General features: G+C 38.9%; 1 protein-coding gene across 3 annotated transcripts in view; it reads right to left on the bottom strand.

Annotated features, from left to right (window-relative positions):
• LOC139450714 (PAN2-PAN3 deadenylation complex subunit pan3-like) overlaps positions 1–15336 on the bottom strand; it is a 32973-nt gene extending 17637 nt beyond the window's left edge. For 2 of the 3 annotated variants that reach the window (XM_071232514.1, XM_071232516.1), the window contains exons 1-3: positions 15031–15336; positions 8124–8206; positions 50–220 (exon numbers count right to left, since the gene is read on the bottom strand). In XM_071232514.1, coding sequence (XP_071088615.1) covers positions 50–220; positions 8124–8206; positions 15031–15193 — 417 coding nt within the window. In that variant the 5' untranslated portion in view covers positions 15194–15336. The remainder of the gene's footprint in view (positions 1–49; positions 221–8123; positions 8207–15030) is intronic. The other variant, XM_071232517.1, reaches the window with a different exon arrangement.
• Between the last annotated feature and the right edge of the window lie 9687 nt (positions 15337–25023).

The following is a 25023-nucleotide window of genomic DNA, read 5'->3' as shown; positions in this document are numbered from 1 at the left end:
TACTTGGGTGTCTGATCATTTGTTTAAGAACATATAACCGCCCACACACCTTCCCGGGGGGAACAGGGGTTCCTGCCAGGTTCAACGCTTGAAAGTCATTGGCCATGTTTTGATCCAACCCCCCAGGCCCAGGGGGACCCGGTGGCCCTGCGGGGACAAATGGCTTGGCATTCTGGGACAGGGATCCAAGTACGCTGTTTCTTGATCTTGGCCTTTGTCTCTGAAATAATTAAATGATCAAAACTGAAGATTGTTCGGGCTAAATTATATTTTACTTTACTGAGAGATACTGCAGGAAAGCTTTTCAACAAATGTTGCATCTGTTCCTTGAGCGCTTAACAAGAAAAAAACATAAGAAATCCTACATTGTAGTGTCATCCTTGAGGCAATTATCTCCCTTAGTTGATAAACTAGATTGATAATTAGTTCCATAATTAGTGTAGGTCAAGCAACATGTTTTCCTTACAAATTCACTGACAAATATCAACTCTGACATCAGTTTGCTTCAGTATTGTCAGGTCATTTAGACACATGAAAGAGTGTATCTTCATAAAGAATCTATTGTGACTTGGCAAAGGGTATATATATTTAATATCATGTAGTGTAGGGCTGGTACGGGTAACTCGGGTACTCGGGTCGGGTGGGTACCCACTGGACTACCCGGACATGTGGTAAGTCACTTGATATATTGTTTTTTTGACAAAAATTATCTTAGACTCAATGGTTAAACTTCAAGTCACTATAATGTTCGCATTTCTTTCTGACAATGCACCCATTTCTTCTGACTTATGTCAACTTCAGTGTATGCATGACCAGATCGTTTTATAGGTGTATTTAAGCACATTTTGCCAGGACTGCGACTATCTCATGAGACCTACAGAGGGTAATAGAGGGGTGGGTACCCGTGTAGTAAAATTGGACTCGTCCCAGGCCTAATGTAATGTTCAAAATTAAGGGGGATCCTGGTTCCTTGAGGCTGCTCCTATATTTGAATCTGGGGACCCTTCAATCTCTGAAATTTAACACTTGAGTTTGGGAACGGAAGCCTTGACTTTCGTACTAACTTCGAACACTGTCATGTGTACATGTATATCCAGTGGCTGATGAATATTGGGTACTTTGAATGCAAGTTATAATTCAATGAAAGGATAATTGCATTACAAGAAATACTTTGAAACACAGTTCAAAGGAATACATCAATCAAATCCTCTGTTATCAGCAATAAAATATATGTCACTTTTACCATTCTATGATGCAAGTGTGTGAAACTGGGAAAGCCTGATCGAAGTATTTTGTTCCATGGCACCTGAGGCCACACTGACACTTGTCGAGGTGTGACTGTTTCCCTCACTTTACTGCTACAATAGGCTTGTCATAACACACTGATGCAGTGGCCCTTTTAACAGTCCCCCATTTCCATTTCCCCTTTATCGAGAAAGTTGTGCTTAACACCTCTTTCAACAATATTTAAGTTACATTTTTACGCAAAGTCCTAAGTGTAATAGGTACCAGACATTTACCACTTTGGTGACGCTCACAAGCACAGGGTTGGTGCTGACAAACCATGCACCATAACCAGAGGTTATGTCAGACATGAACCAATGGTCAGGGCTTCCTGGCCTGGCCTGCTGACACGACCAACAAACATAACTCTTAATGTTGCTGCACTTTAAACCAGGGGCCATAAACTACATATCGTCATCATGATCATAGCTTTGGCTAATTTTGCATTATTATATGAATAAACTTCTTGCCCTTATTCTTACTTTTTATTCATTAATTTTCCTTTTTCTATTTGATATTTCATTATCACGATTATATTGTATAGATCTAATAGCCTTACAGACATACCATTGTTGAAGCTGCATTGCTGTTTCAACAGTACAGTCTGACAGGCACAGATAGACACCAGTGATCATAACAAGTAGTCCTTGGCTCTTTTCAGAAAATGAAAAATAACTAAACCTTGGGAGTGCTTCCAGACTTTCACTACTCTTGTACCAACAGCCGACTGTCCATGTCTAACCAAGGTCTGGTAGGAATTACAAAGAGAATACTCAGATGTAGTCTGTCCTACAGACACTGAAACAAATATATCCGATGCAAGTCTAATAATGTTTTGCAGCAAGTCTAGATTGCTGCAGTCTCAGCATTTCTGAAAATGAAGTGTCTCTGGGCTCCTTTTTATCATATTTAATCAAAGGAAAATTTAACACCTGTTTTTTCTATAAAATATTTTCATTTCAGGGACAAGATGTTAGTCTCAAATGTAATATTGTTTATTACATTACATGAACTTATCACCAACATAATCATGATTACTAGCTGAATGTTAGACTATGCAACACTACCATAACACATAACAGAATGAGACTAGGAAAGTTGTATGCATTTCGAATGGTCCACATTCGATCTGTGTCCTTTACTGAATGATTATTCATAAATGATTATAAAACATACTTGATTGATGATGTTTTTCTTAACCATATTGATTAAATCATGAAACGATTTATCACTCCAGCATTAATAGGCAGCAACCAATGACATAATGTGAGTGACAGATAAGAGACTGGCATATTAACAAGCAGTAGGGGTATCTGACATTATTCCTGAAAATACAGCCTACACCATGAACTGTTAACTCTATTATAACTAGTGTTGAGAACTGGTTAGACTAAAATCTAGTCTCTGAAATGAACATATCGTACATAAAAACAGTTGTTCAGTTATCTTAATAAAAATATAATAAAAAGGAGCCCAGTGACTCTCTTCATTTTCAGATACTGATACTGCAGTGATCTAGACTTGCCAAACATTATAGACTTGCATGGGCATTGCCAATAATTTGCAAATCAAACACATCTACAAAGAATATGCGCAGATTTAGGCTGCTTTTAGCAATATCACAGCAAAGAACACCAGCATTGGGCTTCACACATTGTACCTATTTGGGGAATCAAAACAGGGTCTGCAGAATGACAAGTGAACACTAAAACCACGAGGCTAAGCCCACCTCCCCACATCTTCCAAGAAACATCACAACTGAAACATGCCTCGTAAACCGTAATCAAACTTCTGATGATTGTAACATTTTACATTTTTATTTTTAATAAGCTCCAAAAATACACTGAAATGAATAAATTGTGTGCAATGATCCACACTGTCAGGATATGATGACACATCACAGAGTCTGACCACCTGATCCACTAAGTTGCCTCTCAAAACCAGAATGCTGGGAACCAATTCTAACCCAGAAACCCCACATGGGCCTCATCTTAACCATGCCTCCACAACGATGGAAATGCACTGCTTGTAACTAAGGATGAAATTCAATGGTTCCTGGTCAGGTAACTGTCAACATTTTGAAGGTCTGTAGAACAAAAAAGCTACAGCAGAAAACCTCAAAGACCATCCTTAACGTGCTTAATTTGTTTATTGATTAAAGGGTGCAATCAGCAATATTCCTGCTGTATCATGGCAGCCCTAACATATTTGAGTCTCGACAATCCAGAGTGATATCCCGCAGAAACGGGGTATGATGACAATGACACGCAAACACCCAAGTCAACAAGCCAATTATACAACACTGAAATTGTTTAATAATTGGGATGGACACTGATCCATCGTAAGAAAGAACAATGTCAGGTGCTCTGAGAGCAGCAGCATGAGCAATTACTTATTATTAGCAATGATATTAGGCACATTATCTTTATAATATGACTTATAATTATCATAAATTATTATAAACATGACAAACACGACAAAGAAAACAATTCCTTCCTTGTTGGTGAAACTGAATCTTCACTTCTCGCATGTTAAGTTGTGATCGGATTTCAGTCCAATCCTGTGGATGACACATGGTTAAAGTGCAGTGTTTGGAATATATGGGTGTACACACATTCAATGACATCAGTTAGTAAAAGATTACATTGTGAGTTTTGACACATGTTAAAACAAGTAGTCTTGACAGTGATGGATTTGCTATAATGTTTAATGGGCATAATATCTGCTTAATGACTTAAATCTTATTTACATGGTAGTCATTTTCCTGTACATAAATAATTCAAAGCTTCACATGGCCTTCTCACGACATGCAGGGCAAGCTCTGAAAACAAACCATATACTCTGCATGTTCTGTAAAAAAGAAGGATGCTAAGTTACAGTGAAATGTCCATCAAAATTATCTTGATCAACAAATTTCTGGACTAACAAATCATAAATACACAGTAGTGTCCCCTTACAATGTTCAAATAAATGTCCTGCATGGGAGGTTTCCAGTTTTGACTGGTCTAGACATGCTTATCAGGTCTGCTCCATACAAAATGTGAGCCATCACACTCTGAATACTACAACTAATATTGCAAACTGTCACTTTGAAAATTATTCACAACCAGGGTTCTGTGCAAGGAACTTGATTTCACTTGCACCAGGTGCATGTACATATGAAAACGTAGTTGCCCCAGACAAAACCAGGTTCTGTGGAAAAGTAAGGCTTCATCAGACAGATATAAATCAAAAGAAAGGTCAGACTGACCAATTTGTTAATGAGACTATTCGAGGGGTCAATTTCCATAACTGTGTTGGATTTCAAGTTTATTTGTTGTTTCACGCCGCACTCAGCAATATTCCAGCTGTATGACGGCGGTCTGCAAAATAATCCAGTCTGGAGCAGATATCCCAGTGATTGACATCACGAGCATCGATCCAAGCCATTGGGATGCCATGACATGCATTAACCAAGTCAACGACCCTGACCATGCATTTGGTGACTTTGCTGCGTTTTGTAATTAGAACTGAAAATTCCACTGACTGTTTAGTGGTTCCAGAACAAAACTTTGTTCCATGAAACACTTGTGTTGCATCACAAGGGGTAGTCTGAAAATTCAATAGACCAAATGAATTTTATACTGATACACAGTGATACAGTTTGACAATAGCACATAAGGTGAAGGCTAGATAGCAGTATACCGGTTGTCTTCGGCAAATGTTTTAAAGGGATGTGCGCAAGCTCCTTCCTCAGTAACAGTTTCTAGGTTGTTGCCACTTTTAGACGTCTTGCTAAATTAACAGGGGGCTTAAGGGGATTTCCCCTCACACAAGTCCTTGTAATAAAAGCTTTCGAAAGTAAATGTAATTTTCAGTTAACAAAGTTACAAAAATACCATGTTTGTTGAAATGGGGCTCTGATGCATGTAACAAATGAGGTTGACGCACACCATTATCATGGAGTAATTTTTCAAAGGTGATGTGGGATTTTCGATGTTTATGAATTAATTTGATATTTATTTTTGAAGTTTAATCATACTAAACCATACAAATGCAAGCAGGGTTATTTTTACTGCTTTTTTTTGTATGCTTCATCCTCTGACTTTTTCAAATAGCCATCGTTGCATGCCACTCTTAGAGGCATCAAACTTGAGGTGTGCTCCGATAGTGGTATTTGAATCTAAGCAGGGGTTTATCCAGGATTTTGAACTAAGTGTCCTTGGCAGGCAATTTGGAAAAGACGTGGTTATTTTGCTTAAATTGTTCAGTGATATACACTTGATACAAGTCACCTATACAAAGCCGTGACATTAATTACTACTATATAACCTGAACTGGAAAGCTCTTTGTCGGATATACCCCTGCAAGGAACCCTCTTAATGTTCAACTTTTAACATTATGACTGTCACAAGGTCTCCTTGACTTTCATAAATACATGTAACTTCAAACAATGTGAGTCAACCAAGTTTTACTGTGCTGTCAGAATTATTCAAAATATTTCACAATCTGGGCCAAAACCTTTTGAGTGTACTGGCATGAAAACAAATGCTGGCATAATTTTCAGTACATTTTTGTAGAAGTTTATGGACGAGTATAATACTAGACCAGAAGAAATTTTACTAGACTCTGGCTTCAGACTATTGGCTAAAGTTATATACTGACTTCATGGAAAGAGACATCAAGGAGTTTAACACATTGTAATCGAACCCTTTCTTGGCCTGACAGTCATCTCACAACCACAAAGCATAGTGCTTGTCACACACTGACACTATGAATTAAACTGAAGCAATTTCAAAATAGGAGGGTGAAGGGGGTGGGGTGATAATGGGTCGTCAAAGTGCGTTCCTACAGTCTTTGTATGTCCTTTGGGTTCAAAACTCCATTCAGGGCTATTAAATCTACAGGTCACCTAGATTATCACATTGAAAACAGTGTGTTATTTTCTTAATTCTAAACATGGGTTGTTATGACAAGGAGCTCTCTGACATTCATGCTTAATTTTGATCACTGATTACACATAAATTATAGCATCTTTAAATGTCAAAGCAGTGGAACATTCCTTCATTATAGATAGATAAGTAGTGTTCTTGTTTTCAATCTATCTGTGCAGGTTTAAGATTTGCATAAATATCCTTTTTTGTTTGACATTTGATGAAAGCAGGTTCAGTGCCCACTATCTACGCTTCATACCTTTTTCCATAATACGATCAATGAGAAACTAATCAATCACAAGAAATCCCGATTGATTTATCAATCTTGACTGTATCGACCAGACATGGATTGATTTAATCAATAAGAACACTACCAGGATCATACTAGCAGTGGCCATAGTCAAGTTGCAAAACACTAGTAGGGATCATTCAAGGATGGGCCATGTTCAATTTGCAATAAAATAATATACAAAACTGTCTTAATCCTATTGTATTATTACATTGACTCTCTATCATTGTCTGTGTCAGCAACCCAAATGTAACACGAGTTTCCTTTTTGTTTTAGGCACAATACGTTCCTGGTAATTTAAAATTGCCCATGATATCCATAAATATTACATAGCGTGTGTGTATGAATGTGAGTGTAGACCATGCTGGACCCCTTACTTTTAACATTTGGTTTGTGAACATGGTGAAGAAGGATCCCCTTGCCTTCACGTAAGATTTCGAACACTGCATTGTGTTATTGAGAAAGTGGGTCAAAGGTCCATATCTGTGTTCCACAGCTGTGTATGTGTACATTTGCTGGGTTTAACACCACTTTGAACAGTATTTCCGTTTAATCACAGTAGAGGATTGCCTGAAGTGAAGCAAGTTTTACTATTTCCACATTTGTGAGGTGAGGTTAAATGGGCTTAAACGTCGCATCTAAGATTATTGCACTTATAGTTATATAGCGATGTTCATGCATCTGTGTGTGTGACTGACAGCATACTGACTCTGAGGTGAGGTGAGGTGAGGTGAAATGGGTTTTAACGTCATGTCCAAGATTATTGCACTTATATAGCGATGTGCATGCATGTGTGTGTGCATGGTGTGTGTGTGTGTGTGTGTGTGTGTGTGTGTGTGGCTGCTTGTACTAGTCCGGACTACTGACTCTGAGCCGACCACTCTTGTTTTAGCCCCTTTATGCCAAACACCAGGCAGATGCAGGGTGTCTTTTAACGTCTTTTGGTATGAGGTGGCCGGGGATCAAACCCGTCCTTCCACTCTACCACTAGGCCACAAAGACGGCCTCCACATTTGTGAATCCAACAAGCATGGGTATGGTGCTGCCAAACCAAAGATCATAATCAGGACAAATCAGTGAAACAAACCCATCATTATAGCATCCTGCAAGCATAAGGGACACAACTCTCCACAGTGAATTGCAGTACCTAAACAACTGTGACAACCATTCCGCCACCCACAGCCACAACTGCAACAATAATGATGCACCACAAGGCAAACATCACTCACTCACTCACTCACTCACCCAGACTCACAACTATGCACCAAAACCAGGGATAGAAATTAGGACTAGCCCAAAAGCCCAATCAAGTTAAACTAGTTAATGGTATCCTAAGGGCTAGTAGAAATTCGAACATTTTCGGAATGTACCTATATGCTATCACTATTTTGGCTCGTAAACATTCCAGGTTAATATCTATCCCTGAAAACCATTTTACTTAAATTCTAAAAGTAAGTTTAACTTTTAAAAAGTGCATACTAATTTCACTCTTAAGGGGTCCGAATGTCCAAATCTCAATTAATATATTCTTGTCTTATCTATATTCAACTTGGATTTGCACATCAGGTTCCAGTAACTGCGTAAAAGGAAGTATGTACATGTAGTAATAAAACACTGAGAAAGCAGGACAAACTTACCCCTGAGAAAGGCTGAAACTCTGGTATGGAACCAAAGGTAGCATTGAAATACTGATCCCCATTGTTAGGCATGGACTCCAGACCTGAAAAACAACAACCCGTAGTTTAACAAATAAATTTCACACAATCACAAACAGTTTATTCAACACATTTCTTACCATAATGATGACTAATAAATTACTGTTTTAATTAGTTACCTGCCTTGTAAAAAATATGCAGAATGATAAAATGTTTCATGACTGCATGGTACAGAATGCAAACAGTGACAGACTAGTAAGGTGTTTGCGTCACATGCAAAAACAGTAGCAGACCCATCCCTCAAAATTTCCACACCAGAAACCATTTTGACTAAATCAAGTGACAGCTGACCTCATCAGTATCTATCAACATTCATCTTGGATCCCTAACATCTGGTTAAACGTCTGGTTAAAAAAAATCACTTCCAGATTTAGGAAGACAATGCCTTATGAAGTACAGATTTAAAACAGAAAGTCTAATCTCACTACCTTCAAATAATTATATGATAAAGTTTATGAGCCTTTTCAATTAACATCACTTCCCGTTGCGTGGGAAATTTGCGTAGATGCAGTACAATTTCGAATCAGAAAGTCCCACGCCCATAGTTACTTTGAAAAGGAAGTTGTCTGCACTTTTGGTTTAATGACCTTGCTTGATTATTTCAAGTTGCAAACATTGATGCTAGCTCTTACAAAAAAAGTCCTACAAACACCATGATTAGTTCAGTACTGAGTCAGAACTACCTTACAAATAGCCATTCTAGTGACCTTGACTCTAAATCTAAACAACTCTACTACTCAGAACTATACGAATTTCACCCCACTTCAGCATGTACAGTGAACACTCTTTAGTTATCATTCATGACATAATATGTTTTTAATGAATGACCTTGAGAGTGAATTTAACCTTCAATATTAGTGAGAAGTACTTCAAGAGCTTTCCAGAGGGACATATCCAGCAGATAAACAAAATATCATGTACTAAGTTGGAATTCAATGTACAACTGAAAAATATCACATGCTGCTCATTGAAAAGGTCACGGTGACTATCGCTTGTCATACATATTTATTCATACAATATACATAATATAACCACTACATGCACCAGACTTCAAAAACATGTCTCTAGAACATGCAGAATGTCATTTCAGTGATAATGGCAAAGACATTTTATGAAATTACTTTCACTGTGACCTTGACCTTATCCATAGGTCACTCACAACTTTTTACAGTAACATGACCACAAAGTTGACATCCACCATGTTTCATTGACTTACAGTAAACATTTCTTGAGTTCTCGTTTAAACGACCTTTTCTTAAGACTGAGACCTTGAGGAATACCTTGACATGTCTAGTCAATGTATCAAAATAATTTTCCAAAGTAATAAAGACATTGACATTTTAGGATCACAATGATACCTCTGAGATGTCAAAGAACTGACTGGTTTCAAAGTGTGATGACAGTGACTGTCCAAATTAATACAATTACAAAGCCTTAAAGGATCCCCACTTACATGGGGCTACTCAATTAACATGATGGAGGGTGGGGTAAGGTTTACAGCTTCAGCGCCTAACCTTTTCCTTTTTACATAAGGGTTATGACAACCAACTCTTGACATTAGTGGTAAAATTCAGAAACACTCAGCATATGTCATATTGTTGACAGGTAAAGCACTAGTTTCCGTAGATCAACATTGTTCTATGCATGAAGATTTAAACATGCCAGTGGCTCTTCAAACATGCAAAACTCCACAAATGAGAATCCTGACACTGGTGACAAAATCCTGACAGCCCAATTATCATACCAGACAACTAGGCAAGTTGAATCAAAATATCATCTGTGATTTTAGCCACTTTTCCAAAGCCTGAGTCAAGTAGAATGTCAAGGAAGCTAATGACAGAATGTTTTTTTGTGGTTTAACACTGCATTCAGGAATATTCCAGCTATATGACAGCGGTCTGTAAATAATCAAGTCTAGACCAGGCAATCCAGCGATTGACATCATGAGCATCAATCTATTCAAATATATATCATCTATGAGTATGGATCCTGATGCATATACACTCTAGCATGTCTAGGGGTGGGGCGAATTACAGACATACTTTCATAAGACTCTCGTATTGTGTGTAGATGTACCAAAGTGATTCTTCTTTTTTTTACATTATTATCAGTACACAGATGCACAAAGTAAATTTCAGTGCATCACAGCATTTTTCAGTGTTTGGTAATGTTGGTCATTGCACAGACCTATATATAAGTCTGCAGTCATTGTTTGTTAAATTTCAACCAAAAACAACACAGGCTCAGCGCAAATAATATTCTTTCATCTTTCAATCTATAGTTTTATCATGAAGTTCAGAACCATTATTTTTTATTGACAACTGAAATGACTGACAAATGGTAATGTAGGGAGACAGAAGTGTGTTTTTTGTGAACTGTGTTTCGGTTTGTGTGTCAACCATCATGATCATGCCACGAACATGAGAAATGCCCTTTCACTATGAGAAAGATAACAAGCACCTGATATTTCAAAAGTTAGCCCCTCCACATCCCATCCTTTTCATTGAGATTGATGATATTCTTCTACATTTCTGACTCCCGAATTGTACTTCCTGAATGATACTGTGCATCAAACATCATGAACATAATCGTGTGGTCATCACTTTCTAAGTATTTGTCCAGTTTACTTGTTAGAAAGTTTATTTACCACAGGATTTATATAGTAATATCTAACACAAGGATTTTGTAACCCGGTAATCAGGTAATAGAATCTATGTTGAACATGTTGAACATTTTCCCCCAGTTTGACATGTTTGAAAAGATTTCTGATATTCATTGGACCATGTTGACTGGTCTCATGAAATATTTCGACTTTACAAGTGTTAGAACTTCTCTTCATCTCTTAATGATAATCACACCTGTCTTATGTACATGATGTACATTACACTGCTGTGGTCTACCACATCACAACAGATCTCAGGCATGTCGCAAGAATAGCCTACAGTCAATACTTATCATGTTTGTGAAGGTCAAAATTACAAACATGCTACACACAAAAAATAATGGATCAATACCACATGGTTTTACCAAATACACATTAACAGTATTGTCAGGCCTAACTTGCAAAAACCACGGAAGCGTGTCTTGTACAATGTAATCTAACTTGATAACACAATCAGCAACATTTTGTTGACATCATTTTTTCCAGGAACAGACAAGGAATTAGTTGCATCATGCATGACAAAGTATTTTAGATCATTATCACCAACAAACCACTGGAAAATATTTAGGAATTATGACAAAAAAACGAAATCGACTGAATATCAACACTTCTTTAACATGTTCCAAACCAATTTTAGAATGATCTTTAGGGATGTAACTCAAAGCACTTCTGTTTGTAAAAACCTAATTATTCAGACAATATGTTATTGAAACTGATTGGACCAAGAAAGGCTTAGCATGCAACAGCAAATTACAAGGAAGATTGCACACACTAAGTCAATGTGTAAGATTAATAATTTATAAGTACTGAGTGACTAATGCCCATTCCCAAAAATATGTTTACTCTAGTAAAAACTAATGCATATGTGACATAAATCATATTGATGATTATAGAGCAGTGGAAATTAAATCATTTTAATCAACTATTCATTATGATGAACAACATATGTCACAATATATAATTATTCATATGAGAGTGTTATATATTTTAACTAGTCCTACAGACATAAAATCTATGACTATGGGTTCCACTTAGCCTGCATGTCGGCTGCAGGTACCTACTATGAGTATGGTGCCAGTTTCTCACAGTTCTAATCCAAATACTTGTACATACATCACTTAATTAGTTATGCAAGAATCAAAGGAATTTTGGGATGTTACATCTTCAACCTAAAATGTGTTGAGCATGAAAGTCTAAAAGGTTTAAGTTTAAATTACCCTAGAAGTTATCCTTACGCTTGTTGTTAGACTAAAGGTAGGGATGAGGTGGTCACATGTGTCAGCTGGCTGATAGTGTGTCATTGTGCTTCAGCGGTGTGGATCTTTGCTCATAGATTTGGGTCTTTAGACCTGGGTCTGGCAATGTTGGAATCCAAGGGACTCTCAACAATTTGCAATTGGGGGTCCAAGGCATGAATCTGGGGGTACCAGGCTGGTGATCTGTGGAGTGTCACTTTCTACACTGTTGATGGCATGTCATTGCACATGTTAAGAAGCCTAAGCCTGTTACAGATGGGGAGTTTAAGATTGAAGAAAATGAACAAGTGACACCCTGTACTTTGAGTGTATTTTACCCATATAGAAATGTTGGTTATCTGTAACATGCACAGCATTCCCCTTTTCCGGTAATTAGCAGTTTTTTTACCAACTTTGTCTTGAAATATTAAAAAAAGAGAGATAAACTTATGCCTGAAGTTTGTGTGAATGATGTATAGATCTAACTAAGTTACTTCAGACATGACATCTTTGCACTGAACATGATGTTGAAAGAATTAAAACCAAATAATTTTCATACATCTTTTAAGTTGGGACTGGCAGTTTCAAAAGCCAGAGGAAACACTGATGCATTCTACAATATTGACAAAGTTAAGGATTCAAACACACATGCTTTTTATGTGTCCCATAGCACTCACAGTTTAAATAATTTGTGTCCATTCTTAATTTGTACGTGTATAGGATGCAATATAGCGTGCATCTGAGAAAACAGTGATTACTATCAACCCCTGGTTTTGTCTAAACCATATATCTGTGACTGAAAATAAATCATGTATCAATTACCATCATAACCATACCAAGAGGTCACAAGACAAAGTGAAATATTGTTTTCTGTATAGAGTAACTCTGCGGAAGCTAAGATTAGTGCCAATAAAGAAAAAGATTTTGACATGAATGTCTGTGTTCCATTTTCAGTGTTTGAAAACTCATAAAGTTATGGAGTCTGTGTCATATTAACCCTAATTATGCAGACAAGTAAATGTGAAATATGAGTGTATGAGTGTGTGTGCGTATCATACAAAAATAATAACTTCAGTTATTACATCCTCCATGACAAAGAGAGTCTGAAACTATATGATAAATTGTTTTTACATTACTTTGTATTAAGTCAAAAACATTTGTATTTCAAACGTATTGCCGCAGGTGTAGGTACAAACAAGAATAGCGATACAAAAATTCAATAAGTTTAATTCAAAACTGTTTCAGCCACAATGATTATTCAGAAAGATATTTATCTGCAACACCAACTCTTGTATTGCCCTGTTAGTTAGAACCAGTCAATACCAACTGACCTTATAGATCAGTTAAAATGTTACCAACTGTCATTCATCCATCATGGTATAATGTTAGGTCTGGACATCGATCAACCATAAAAATGGGCCATTCTCCTACTTACAGCATGTTACAGTGACAATTTTACAAAACCATGTGCCAGTTGAAAATAATAATGGGTTATTTCCAGAAATGTAGGGGCAACTAAATCATAATTACTCTTTAGAAACAGAATTCAAATCAAATTTGGATTTCTTGTATACTGTACATAGTAGATGTAGTAGAAAGGACCAATACTAAAGTTTTATGTTCATTCTATAAGTTTTTTCCTTAAGTACTTTTACTCAGACACATCCTTAAGATTATCCCTGCGCATTATTTAATATTTACCTCTTCATTATCAATATTCTTGTCAGTTTTGAGACCTGCCACGGGCAACTTGACAAACTCTAAACTTTGATTCAAATTACACAACACCTTCTTTGCATGTCTGCCAATACAAGTTTTATGATGATTATCTACATATCAATGACATATATCGAAATCTGAGACACAGCTCAAATAATAGTCCAAGCTCCCAAATGAGCACCAGACTGTGAAAGCATTGTCCCCATTTAACATTTCTTTTTCCAGGAAGATTACTAGGTAAGACTTCTGTCTGTATACCCCCCACCCCTTCCAAAATATATATAATTATTAGGATTGAGTGACAATGCATACATCTATAACTTTAGGAGGGGGTAAGTCTTTCTGATTAATAACTGTCAACAGATATAGAATATTAACTTTTCCATCAACCTTCTGTTATTTTGAAATACCAAACTAAAGTACTCTTCCATTGTACTGAGCACATCTGCTTCTACATGTGTCATCTTTTCAAATTGCCACTTTCAACATTGCCCATTGTCCTTGGGTTAGTTTTACTTGTAAAATCCAACATCAGTCAATCACAAACTCATGGTTGGAGGAACCACCCTAAGAAGCTTTCTAGATTAAACTATTACAATAAAGGTAACTTGATAACCAAACCCCCATGAAGCATAAAAACCTATTTGTTTGTGGAGACCTACATTTTTATTGATTAAATATAATTAAATCATTGCTGATGTCAGGTTATTGAAGTCAAAGATGTCCTTTATCCCTGAACAAACCACTTCACCATAGTTGGTATGCATGACTTACAGTGGTACTCTGGTTACTCACACAACTCTTAGGACATGATTCAGATTTCTTGGTAGGGTAGAATGACTCCGATCATAAAGCATGTCAACACTGAATAACCCGGAGGCACTCGAATTACCTCCCCTTGTTTGATCAATGTTGTTAACTCAGCCTCTCCTTTCTGTTTGTACACACATTTAGAAACGTTAAAATTTAAATTTTACACGTTAATATGATATCTAAGATGTTAATCCCGAACTAAACATCTTTTAAATGTTCGATTTGGGGTTCTAATTGACACCAGGCTCGGATCAACTATCAAGGCCAGACGATGAAAAAAACACCGACCGAGTTTTCCCCATGCCGTCCGATGTCCTTATGGACAACGATCAGACAACATCGGACATACTGAAATACCCACCATTCCGTCTACAACATCCCAATTTCATCATAACCCTACCTGGTTCTCCATTTGAGGAACTGGGTCCGTTCGAATACGAATTTTGCATTCCTGGAGGGGCTTGATGTAGAAATTGACACTCATCCCCATAAATACATGACCCCGTGTTTAAGTAATAGCGGCATAGTGCGGCTTTTTTTCCAGGGGGAACCGCACTTGTCATCGTCTGTGAAAAACTATGTATCAGCTCTTCATCCGAATTCGATTCGTAAAGCCTATATGTTATAAATATCCTTCAACAAGTCCACTTAGTTGTAGTAAGCACTGTGCTTATTTTGAACAGGTTCCATACAATAGCTGCGTGCGCAAGTGTCGAGGAGCATTGTGGGTAATCCAAACTGGGTCAATGATTTGTTTATCACACAGCACAGGGGCTGACTGTAGTGTAAATAAACAGAACCCTTTCCGCTTAGGAAAGTAGCCATAAAATAATTTACAAGGGATTAATTTTACATTTGCAACAATGACAAACCAGTTATTATTACTGCAAGTAAATTAGAGTAGTAAATTTTAAAGAAAACAAATTTAACAATAAACTTTACACATGCTTGTGCAACAACCTTGATCTATTTTCAATAATGAAGAGATGTAGAAACTGTCTTTTATAATTTAATTATTTTTATTTACTTTATTATTCAGTTTCCTACAGAAAGGGAACAATTCAGTTATCCAATACTCCATTCACTCTTTCAGATAAATTGTCAAGACAGTTTCATGGATGGGTGAATCATCGGTAATTATTACGTGAAAAGCGTACGCAAAACGTGTAGTATTGATTGCCCAGAGTACTGCCATTTGCAATAACAATATCCTTTATACTGGCTTGTATGGTCGCCATAAAGCAAGCGACACATGAAAGCCGACCACTTTCCAGAGGGTCAGATTTGTGGGAGTATGACGATAGGTCACAACTCGTTACTCCTTACATAAATTATGAACACTAATGTAGTGAAATGAGAATCTGGTGCATAATGTTTGTTGTGGTGACACACTGCATTTATACGTGACATATTATACAAAGGACGACACCAATGTGTTTGTACAGTGAACAATCCAGAAATATATATACAGCTGTGGGGACAAATACACACTTGAGGTAGTGAATGAGAATAGTGTTACGCCGCTTCCAGAAACATAGCAATAATAGAGAGTGAGTGAGTGAGTTTGGTTTTACGCCGCTTTTTTTAGCAATATTCCACCAATATCACGGCGGGGGACACCAGAAATGGGCTTCACACATTGTACCCATGTCGGGAATCGAACCCGGGTCTTCGGCGTCACGGCAATATTAGAGAAGGCGGATGATACCAGGTATGAGTTTCAAACATTGTAGTTATATGGAAAAACTCGCTCGTTACGCTGAAGATCCGGTTTCGATTCCCACCATAGGTACAATGTGTGAAATACTGTTCAGTGCGTCGTTAATCCAAGCTAACTCACACACTCACTATTAATACATTTTATTTTGTTATCATATATGTTCGGGTTGTAGAATGGTATCAGAAAGACACACTCAAACTCATTGTCACCCTTTGATCGAAAGATAACTAGAGGTCGAAAGTGAGGATTTAATGAGGATCGGATGGTTACAATGTCTTCAGCATCCTCGATTATCCAGTGTTTTATAGCTCCATCATGTTATGAATAATACACATGGAAACATTCGCTACCATAGCATCGATTGGAATGCATGACGCTAAATATATAGCCCAATGAAATGTCTCTCATGAGCGACAGACATTTTGTGGTAAGTTTGTGATTGGAGAGATGGGAAAAAGGGTGTCGTTTCGGAAACGAATGACGAATGGGCCCCGGGCATTTACAGTAATAACATGGAGATATATTGAAAATCTCACCAGGGTGTTTTTTATATAAAATATATCGACACTAGTCGATACAAATTTACAACTTCGAGGCTCACGACTGTCGTTGCGCTTCGATCGCCTCAGTGGAAGAAAGATTAGTAATGTCATTTGATGTGACGCACTGGTAACCGATCAAGAGATGTGGCTTAAAGTTTTGTGTGTTTCTTTGTCTGTTGTTTAACACCGCACTCAGCAATATTCCATCTCATCCAGTAATTGTCATCATGAGCATCGATCCACGCAATTAGGATACGATGACATGCATCAACCAAGTCTTCGAGCCTGATCACTCGATCCCGTTAGTCGCCTCTTACGACAAGGCATCTTACGATAAGCATAGTCGCCTTATACGCAGTGACTCAAAGTATGGGTAACGATCACTGAGCCTGGTCGCCCGATTTCATTCTCCGCTTACGGCAAGTATGGAGCGCTGGAGACTTATTCTGACCCGGAATACACACAGGGTGAAATATTTGAGTCCATATTTATCACGACTCATGTTCCATGTATAATATTAAAGTCTGTTCCACCTGAAATACCGCAGAACAGGTCCTTACTATATACACCCCATGCTAATATTAAGTCAACTAATGTCACATGTACCATGATAAGTCAAAATGAGTTGCCTGGTTAGTTATGTGTCATTGTTGTGTTTTGCCGGCGTGCATTGATGCTTATGCTATGTCTGTGTCATACTTGATTATTTACAGCCAGCCAATATATTGCTGACTGAGTGAATACAGCGTACGAGAGGTCGTGTTATTTTCATCAGTTTGAACCAGTAGTAAGATCACAAGGTGTGTACTCTTTCTACAAGTATTTTTTTTGCAGTTGACATAATTGATAATTTTATACCAGTGTCATGTGTATAAAAACAGCAACAACAACAAAGAATTAGACGAATTACTGAATTGTTGACGCGACTGAAAGATCGGGGATTTTACATACGCTTTTAAAACTAAGAAAATATGAAGGGAGATTACTCTTATTGTTTTTCTTAGATCGCCTTGCTGCTTACGGCTGAACCAAAATGCTCAGATAATTAGAGGGTCTGTCGAGGTTTTGGGACCACTCACGATACATCGACAGTTCTAGAAATAGGCGAGTGGTGTCCCACAGCCGAAAAAGACGGATAGGAAACTTCTTATAATTAATTTGGTGTGACCCTAATATCACTGGCATGCCGCTGCACATGGCTTTTTAGCGAATTTCATGCATATTCATGAACCAAACCACTCGTTGTAACGAAAGTTTTTCTCTAATCTATTCCCCGTTATTTATTTCAGCCACCACCCGTGTTTGGATTGCCCGTAAAACAAAAACAAGACGCATAACATGTTATGATTTACACACACGCTATCGTGATAATAGGATATAGTGAACGGAGGGATATGGTAAATGAATGAGAGAGAGAGAGAGAGAGAGAGAGAGAGAGAGAGAGAGAGAGAGAGAGAGAGAGAGAGAGAGAGAGAGAGAGAGAGAGAGAGAGAGAGAGATATTTTATTAACGTGTCACGTGTTACAAAAGAGAGATATATACATGTTCTTTGGCATATTAAAAAGTAACACCCAGCCATTAGGCTTATGAGACACAATAAAACATTATATGCATTATATACTATAAAATACATTGACAATAACATTTACATACACTGAATGCTAAATGCCTAGCTAAATGATTGCTTACGTTTAAACATCTTTAAAAGTGTACTGGCTAACAAAGGCTGAATTTCTTTACATTTTAAAATATAAATGAAAGCGTCATCAACGCTAATATTTTCAAATAACGGGTTTAAAACAATACATTCTCTTAGTAAAACACTTCTAAAATCATCATGTAAAGGACACAACATCAAAAAGTGAAATTCAACTTCGACAGACTTTTGATGAACATATTTAAAACAGCGTGGGTAAATTCTACGTGCAGTATATGCATTGGCATTGGCGGCCATGTTGAGGATCAAGTGTCGATGCACACAAAGAAATCATATAAATGAGCTGCTAATGGTTTGTCTATTCAACACACGATTACAGCCGATCTCTTAACAGTATAGCCAAGAAGAAAGACAAACGTTCTGCTTGAAGTATTTCTTACGAGTATATCATTAGCATTAGAAATAACACCGGTAGCACGATCAGTATTAATAGCCGTAACGGGGCTAGCAGTATTAGTAGAAGCAGTCGTATTTGTAATAGCAGTATTGGAATAGTAGTAACATTATTATCATACCCCCGACCTAAAAGGGCGGAGGTATACAGTTTCCATACCAATAGAAGAGACGCAGTGCAAAGCGTGATTTTGATATGTGGATATTCTGAAAACATATAAATTTTTACATGTTTTGAACTTTGAATGTTTTTATTACTTCAACATTTGTGCGAACTATAACTTGAAAACTGCTGCTTCATGGATTCTTTGCCAATTGGGAGTACAGTTTCTATGTCAAAAGGAGAGTTGTTGAAATAGATATATGTTTGAGTCGAAATCGGGAGTATTAGTGAGCCCTGTTCATTTTTTGTCTAAGTAAGTGTACAGGCGCGTACTTCTTGAACGACAGTTTGATCACAGGCCCGTACCTCTATAACGACAGCTTGATCACACAAGCCCGTACCTCTATAACGACAGCTTGATCACAAAAGCCCGTACCTCTATAACGATAGCTTCATCACACAAGCCCGTACCTCTATAACGACAGCTTGATCATAGAAGCCCGTACCTCTATAACGACAGCTTGATCACACAGGCCCGTAAATATATAACGACATTTTGATCACTCAGGCCTGTAAGTATATAACGACAGTTTGATCACTCAGGCCCGTACCTCTATAACGACAGCTTGATCATACAGGCCCGTACCTCTATAACGACAGCTTGATCACACAAGCCCGTAAGTATATAACGACAGTTTGATCACTCAGGCCCGTACCTATATAACGACAGCTTGATCATACAGGCCCGTACCTCTATAACGACAGCTTGATCACACAAACCCGTACCTCTATAACGACAGCTTGATCATAGAAGCCCGTACCTCTATAACGACAGCTTGATCACACAGGCCCGTAAATATATAACGACATTTTGATCACTCAGGCCTGTAAGTATATAACGACAGTTTGATCACTCAGGCCCGTACCTCTATAACGACAGCTTGATCATACAGGCCCGTACCTCTATAACGACAGCTTGATCACACAGGCCCGTAAATATATAACGAGTTTGATCACACATGCCCGTAAGTATATAACGACAGTTTGATCACTCAGGCCCGTACCTCTATAACGACAGCTTGATCATACAGGCCCGTACCTCTATAACGACAGCTTGATCACACAAGCCCGTAAGTATATAACGACAGTTTGATCACTCAGGCCCCTACCTATATAACGACAGCTTGATCACACAAGCCCGTACCTCTATAACGACAGCTTGATCATAGAAGCCCGTACCTCTATAACGACAGCTTGATCACACAGGCCCGGAAGTATATAACGACAGCTTGATCACACAGGCCCGTAAGTAAATAACGACAGTTTGATCACTCAGGCCCGTACCTCTATAACGACAGCTTGATCATACAGGCCCGTACCTATATAACGACAGCTTGATCACGAAAGCCCGTACCTCTATAACGATAGCTTGATCATACAGGCCCGTACCTCTATAACGTCAGCTTGATCACACAAGCCCGTACCTCTATAACGACAGCTTGATCACAAAAGCCCGTACCTCTATAACGATAGCTTGATCATACAGGCCCGTACCTCTATAACGACAGCTTGATCATACAGGCCCGTACCTCTATAACGACAGCTTGATCACACAAGCCCGTACCTCTATAACGACACCGTTGTAACAGTCACACTAGCACTTGCCAGTCAGCTGTTACTGGAACAACACAGCAGTAGGGTATGTCAACAAAATGCATTGGACAAACCTAGAAACAGAATCGGGGCTAGCCGGGATTCGAATCAACAATCACAGGCTTCTTGCGCGCCCAAGGGACGCAACTCTGCACAGCGAATTGCGTCTTAAACAACTGGGCCACCCGTGTCCCCTTAGTCGGCTTGGAACTCTGCTTATGTTTGGTTTGTCTGTCCCAGACTCGTTTACTTTTAGGTCGCAGTGACATATAGCTGGAAAATCTAAAACCGATATAGTCTACTTAGGTCCATGAGGCGGATAAGTTCTCCTAAGTTGAGTGAGTGAGTGAGTATGGTTTTACGCCGCTTTTAGCAATATTCCAGCAATATCACGGCGGGGGACACCAGAAATGGGCTTCACACATTGTACCCATGTCGGGAATCGAACCCGGGTCTTCGGCGTGACGAGCGAACGCTTTAACCACTAGGCTACCCGACCGCCCCGCTAAGTTGAGGGACAGTCAGGTAGTCTAGTGGTTAAAGCATACGCTCGTTCGATTCCCCATATCGGTACAATGCGTGAAAAATACTCCTGCTGTTTCCCCCCCCCCCCCCCCCCCCCCCGTGACATTAATGAAATATTGCTAAAAGCGGCGTTTAACTTCAATCGATCACTGTAATGTGTTAAATTCTGGCTACTTACAATGTCATTTGGATATTTTACGAAAAAAAACATATCTTCTATTGTGCAGCTTGCACGGGGCATAATTTTTGCAACATTTTCCGTTAAGCGTTGTTTTAGATGTGAACTTTATTGATAGGATATGCACACAATCCACGTGGCAACAACAAACGTAACGTCACATTCGTGTATTCAGGGCAAACAATCTGCGGATTGTATTGGGATATAATTCAAGAAGCGTCTGTGGCGGGACAGTTGCAGGCGTGAACACGGTGAGTTGATCTACCACATGGGTACTGATGTGGTCTTGTTTGTTTGTTTGTTTGTTGTTTAACGCCGCACTCAGCAATATTCCGGCTATATGGCGGCGGTCTGTAAATAATCGAGTCTGGACCAGACAATCCAGTGATTTACATCATGGGCATCGATCCACGCAATTGGGATCGATGACATGCATCAACCAAGTCAGCGAGCCTCTCCACCCGATCACGTTAGTCGCCTTTTACGACAAGCATGGGTTGCTGAAGACCTATTCAACCCCGGATCTACCACATGGGTACTGATGTGTTATTGTAGTTTTAGCGTTCGCTTGCCACACAAACAACGGGTTCGATTCCTGATGAGGGTACACCATGTAACCATTTATTATGTCCCCCGACAGAATAAATGTGTCGAATGTGTGTCGAGTGTCGGATGTGTCGAAGCCTGAATTCGTCGAACCAATTCTCTGGTACCCTGGAGTTCGAGACAACGGTGTTCAGGTGCATATGCGTATGAATTAATAGGCCTAGTGGTTAAAGCGTTCGCTCGTCAACAACCGGGTTCGATTCCCGACATGGGTACAATGTGTGAAGCCCATTTCTGGTGTCCCCCCGCCGTGATATTGCTGGAATATTGCTAAAAGCGGCGTAAAACCATACTCATTCATTAATAGCTGATTTCACGCACAAGTATACATGTGTCCGCCATGGGGATTATGGTAAGAATAGGTTCCGACAACTCAATGTTTGCGGTAAGAGACGACTTAATGAATCTGTAAGTATGGGTCACCGACTTTGTTGATTACCTCCATGGATGTACCCCGACGTGGGGCGTTGAGCATAACATCAGTCAGTGGTTTGTCTGGCCCAGACTCGATTATGTACATGTTGGCGTGATACAGATGGAATATTGTCGACTGCGGCGTTACACAATAAACAAGCAAACATTTACATGTGTTCAAAAATTCATGTCAAATAAAAATATTTATGCGTGTGTATGTAAGCCCAACGTGCAGGTAGACATGGTATATATGACTGAACGACTTAGTCACAACGCACCGTGTACATGTAAATACGAGTACATCACAGATAGTTGCTACCATAAATGAAGGTACTTTGCAGAGTCGTTTTTCCAAACCTTGAAGAGTAAGTGCTTTTAGTAGGTTATAATCAGAATACGTTTCGTTTGTTGAAGGAATTAAAACATGAAAATAATCTGAAACATTACAGTTTACAATTTAAAGGGGCGTTTGGGTAGCCTACTTGTTAAATTGTTCGCTCGTCACGCCGAGGGCCCGGGTTCGATTCACGATGTGGGTATACAATGAGTGAATCCCATTTCTGGTGTCCCCCGCCGTGATATTGCTGGAATATTGCTTTTGAGTGAGTGAGTTTGATTTGATGCCGCTTTTAGCAATAGTCCAGTCACAGACATAGACCAGCTACGTCATAACCATTATGTGTAGCAAGCCACGTTCCTTGAATAATGGCTATATACCCTGATACCTCACGGGTGAAGATGGAACAAATCATCACCGTCCTTTGATTGTTTGTTGTTGCATTGAGTGAGTGTGTGAGTGAGTGAGTGAGTATGGTTTTACGCCGCTTTTAGCAATATTCCAGAAATATCACGGCGGTTGACCCCAGAAATGGGCTTCACGCAAGCCCCATTAGGCGTAAGCTTGCCCCAGTAAGATTGTACATATGGAATCCAAGTATTTTTATCGGCTCTAAAATGCACCCGGTGGTACAAACACGTGTTTATGTGCATGACACGAGGATTTGGAAGAAAATGATAGCGTTCTGTGTTTCTGAAGAGAGGGAGTTGGGCATAACGGCTTTAAGCAGCATTTCTGTAATATATTTATCATGGTGTATCAGCTTGTGGGAGGAAATCCCAAAGCAGAGAGGTCATAGAGGTTTAGCATGTTGGGGAGGTCAACCGGAAGTTGGATGCTGACACAGTATAAAGGACCTTATTCATGGCAAATCTGTGAAATGAAAAGCTGGTAGATTGCATCTCATCATGCAACCTAGCACATATGATACTACTCACTTCAGTATCAGTTAGATTCCTTACTAATTCTTCGAAAGATTCCCTTCGGCTATTGGATGTAGGGCTTGTGGAGTTAGATTACATGATACTTTGAATAGTATTCCAGTTATATCATGGCATGTCAGCTTAATGTGGGAGGAAAGCCTGAAGTAATGCATGCCTCAGACATTTACAACTTTGGTGAAACCCGCGAAGGGTATGGTGCAGACAAACCTAAAAACATAATTAGGAGGAATCTGGGTTCGAACCCATGCTAGGTTTCTGGCATGTCTAAGGATATTTGTTTGTTTGTTATTTTAACGCAGCACTGAGCAATATTCCAGCTATATGACTGAGGTCTGTGTAAATATTCACCTCTGGACCAGACAATCCTGTGATTGACATAATGAGCACCAATCTAGGCAATTGGGATAAGATGACATGCATCGACCAAGTCATCAAGCCTGACCATCTGATATCCGACCATCCTCCAAGGATGTAACTCAGCACAACAAATTATGGCACCTTAGCTGAGTGTTGACTGAAGTAAACAATATTCCAAAACTCTTGTGAAAATATTATTTAATTTCTTTGGTAACAGATAACATCACACACATTTATCACATAAAGGTTCACATAAAGGAATGTGGAAAAACATGTATACATGAAAACTGAATTTTTGTTTTGTTTGTTTGTTTGTTGTTTAATGCCGCACTCAGCAATATTCCAGCTATATGATGACGGTCTGTAATTAATCAAGTCTGGACCAGACAATCCAGTGATTGACATCATGAGCATTGATCCACGCAATTGGGATCGATGACATGCATCAACCAAGTCAGCGTGCCTGTGAAAACTGAAAACTGTCAAGCTTGGTATTGTTCCCTACCATTATGATACAGCATCAAAAAGGTCTCTCTTATTTGACACACAGTGAGTGAGGGTTTGTTTGTTGTTTAATGCCGCACTCAGCAATATTTCAGCTATATGATGGCGGTCTGTAAATAATCAAGACTGGACTAGACAATCCAGTGATATCATGAGCATGCATCCATGCAATGGGGATACTATGACATGCATCAACTAAGTCAGCGAGCCTGACCACCCAATCCCCTTAGTCACCTCTTATGACAGCATAGTCGCCTTTACTGCAAGCATGGGTTGCTGAAGACCTGTTCAACCCCGGATCTTCACAGGTCGAGTGAGTGAGTGAGTTTGTGAGTTTGGTTTAACGCTGCTTTGAACAGTATTTGGTAATATGTCAGCTAAATGTGGGATGAAAGCCCTA

Source organism: Haliotis cracherodii, unplaced genomic scaffold (assembly GCF_022045235.1).
Source record: "Haliotis cracherodii isolate W230 unplaced genomic scaffold, xgHalCrac1.p SCAF_8, whole genome shotgun sequence".
Lineage (NCBI taxonomy): Eukaryota > Metazoa > Mollusca > Gastropoda > Lepetellida > Haliotidae > Haliotis > Haliotis cracherodii.
The sequence above is the reverse complement of the archived record's forward strand: the minus strand, read 5'-3'. Positions and strand labels throughout refer to the sequence as shown.